The 2,390-nt window shown below is 32.0% G+C and overlaps 1 protein-coding gene across 1 annotated transcript; it reads left to right on the top strand.

The window, feature by feature from the left end:
- The first annotated feature begins 438 nt into the window (after positions 1-438).
- On the top strand, positions 439-2,066 carry LOC134282285 (uncharacterized). Its single transcript, XM_062764692.1, has 2 exons — positions 439-973; positions 1,666-2,066. The coding sequence occupies exons 1-2, from the start codon at positions 439-441 to the stop codon at positions 2,064-2,066; spliced, it is 936 nt and encodes a 311-aa protein (XP_062620676.1).
- Positions 2,067-2,390: the final 324 nt, after the last annotated feature.

The raw sequence follows: 2,390 nt of genomic DNA, 5'->3' as shown, positions 1-2,390 counted from the left end.
CAAAAGTGATGAAAATCCTTATATCTTTACTTAATTCATGCCTCTGTCAATTGCGTCTAACCAGTGAGCTACAGAGCTCCGATTCACTGATCTTCCCACTACTGTAAATTCGGTGGCGTCAACAATGTCCCCTACAGTTCTTGTCGAAAATATACATGTACGTTATATCTCGATCAATATTTCAACTAAAACAAGATATCCATATCGCTGACCTCAATTGCGCAATAATGTATTTTTATCAATTGATAAAATGACAGAATGAGTTACACCTTTTATGCAGAGGTTAAAGAATTGATAAAACCAACTGAACTTTTCTATATTTAAATAGTGAGGACTAAGTTAAAGCATTATCATTTGAAGGTTTTAACTTTTAGAAGGATGGCAAAATATTCATCTTATACAACCTTCACGGTAATACATTTCTTGTGCTTTTCAAATATGGAATACGGATTGTGTCTCTTGTTTCACGACCATATGAACAGCACATCAGTTGATCACACTACCGTTTCCCAAGATGCAGCGGGGATTCACCAACTTCTAATCAAGCAAATGTCATACGTGGAAAACAGCTTACAACTCCTTACAGATGAAGTCTCAAGTCTTAAAAGAAATCGGTCAAAAGCTGACACGGAAATTTCCAACTTAAAGCGGAGACTTGAATCCACTGAACAACATAATCAAGATTTAAAGCAAAAACTTCAAACTTCTGAACAACAGATTACAGACTTGTCACTGAAATTGTTGTCACTAGAAGACATGTGTAATCGGACAGATAACTTAAGTCAAAACTGGAACCTTCAAGAAGAGAAACTTAAGAAAATCGAAAGTGATGTAAGCAGCACAGTGTCATTAACAAGAACTTTAGCTGTCAATAGTGAAAAGAATAGAAACAGAACATCGATAACAGAAAACAACGTGTCTATTCTAAAAAATGAACTTAGAAATGTTCATTTACACCTAGTGAAAGCAAGCAGTAAATCAGATGAAATCAATTCGACTTTGGAATGGTATATAAATGATAGCACACTGAAAATTCAAAAGATTATAGGTATATATTTTAAACAATGTTTTAAAAACAAATTTATTAAATGTAAAAATGTTTGTTTTAAAGGTAATTTAGACATTTTCATATTACGTAGATACGTTTTTATACATTTTCTTGCGAATCAAATCAGCTAATAAATAAAAAAAACAGTATGCAGGCAATAAAATTATGTCACACTATGGGTGTATTATTTCAGGTTCATCCGGAAATATAGTATCGACAGATGAATGGTTATAACTATTATTTTACTGACTATGGCTCGTTGATATATTGAAATGTCCAGTTAAAGGCCACAGCTAGGTTTTCTTTATTAAACCTTTTAGTTTAAGCAAAGTCTGATTCATATATACAAAAAAGTTTGATAATAAGGAGACGCAATTGGCACCCATGTGAATTCCACTTGATTTTTGCAAACCATAAATTCTCTATAAAAAACTCAAGTATCTTTAAAATATAAACGTGTGTGTACAATAAGAATATTTTATTTATAATATATAAGTAATTTCGAAAATGAAAAGGGGAGCAACATGAAATTTTCAATTTTTAACTTATATAATTCCATTTATGAATTTTAAAAGGAAAAAGTATCCAAATATTTCTACCAACCACTTTCTTTTCAGATATTACAAATCCCATTGGATTTACTGCTGGGTCAACAATTAGCAATTCTTTTTCTGGTTCAACTCTGCTCTTTAACAAACTGATCTACAGCATTGGTGGTGGTTATGATACTTCTACAGGTGTTTTCACTTCACCTGTGACAGGTGATTTTGTTTTTTATGTTGTGGCGGTCTCAGATTCCATCACTGATCTGTTTCTGGACATTGTGTTAAACGGTGCTGCAAAAGTGAGAACATACTCTTGGACTCCAACATCACCACATATCGTTCAAACAGGAACAAATGTAGCTGTTCTACATCTTCAGACTGGAGATAAGGTTTGGATAAAGAATCATAATGGTGGAGGATACCGCGCAGATAGAGGTGTACCTATTGTTACCTTTAGTGGCTTTCGATTATAAACAGATCTGTATATACAGTAAACATGAATAAGAAACATTAGTTATTTGTTTCATAGTGATATAAAATATATTGAAATAAAGTGATATTATCAAGTTGACCTTTTGATTTCTTTTAAAAAAGAGTTTAAGAGTTGTTCGCAGAGTTGTTGGACAAATTTATAATTGTCAGTATGAATAGTTTTAGATATACTTATTATCTACCAATTTTTTAAAATGAAATTTAAAGGCAGAATAGATTGATTATGGATGGTTGACCAAATATTTTTTTAAGCTGCTGCTTTTAAAGGACGGTTAATGTGAGTGTTCACAATGCTTTTATGACAT

Source organism: Saccostrea cucullata, unplaced genomic scaffold, assembly GCF_032062105.1.
Source record: "Saccostrea cucullata isolate Sc308-1 unplaced genomic scaffold, CSIRO_AGI_Scuc_v1 ctg1147, whole genome shotgun sequence".
NCBI classification, from domain to species: Eukaryota; Metazoa; Mollusca; class Bivalvia; order Ostreida; family Ostreidae; genus Saccostrea; species Saccostrea cuccullata.
Note: the sequence above shows the minus strand (reverse complement) of the source record. Positions and strands in the feature narration are given on the sequence as shown.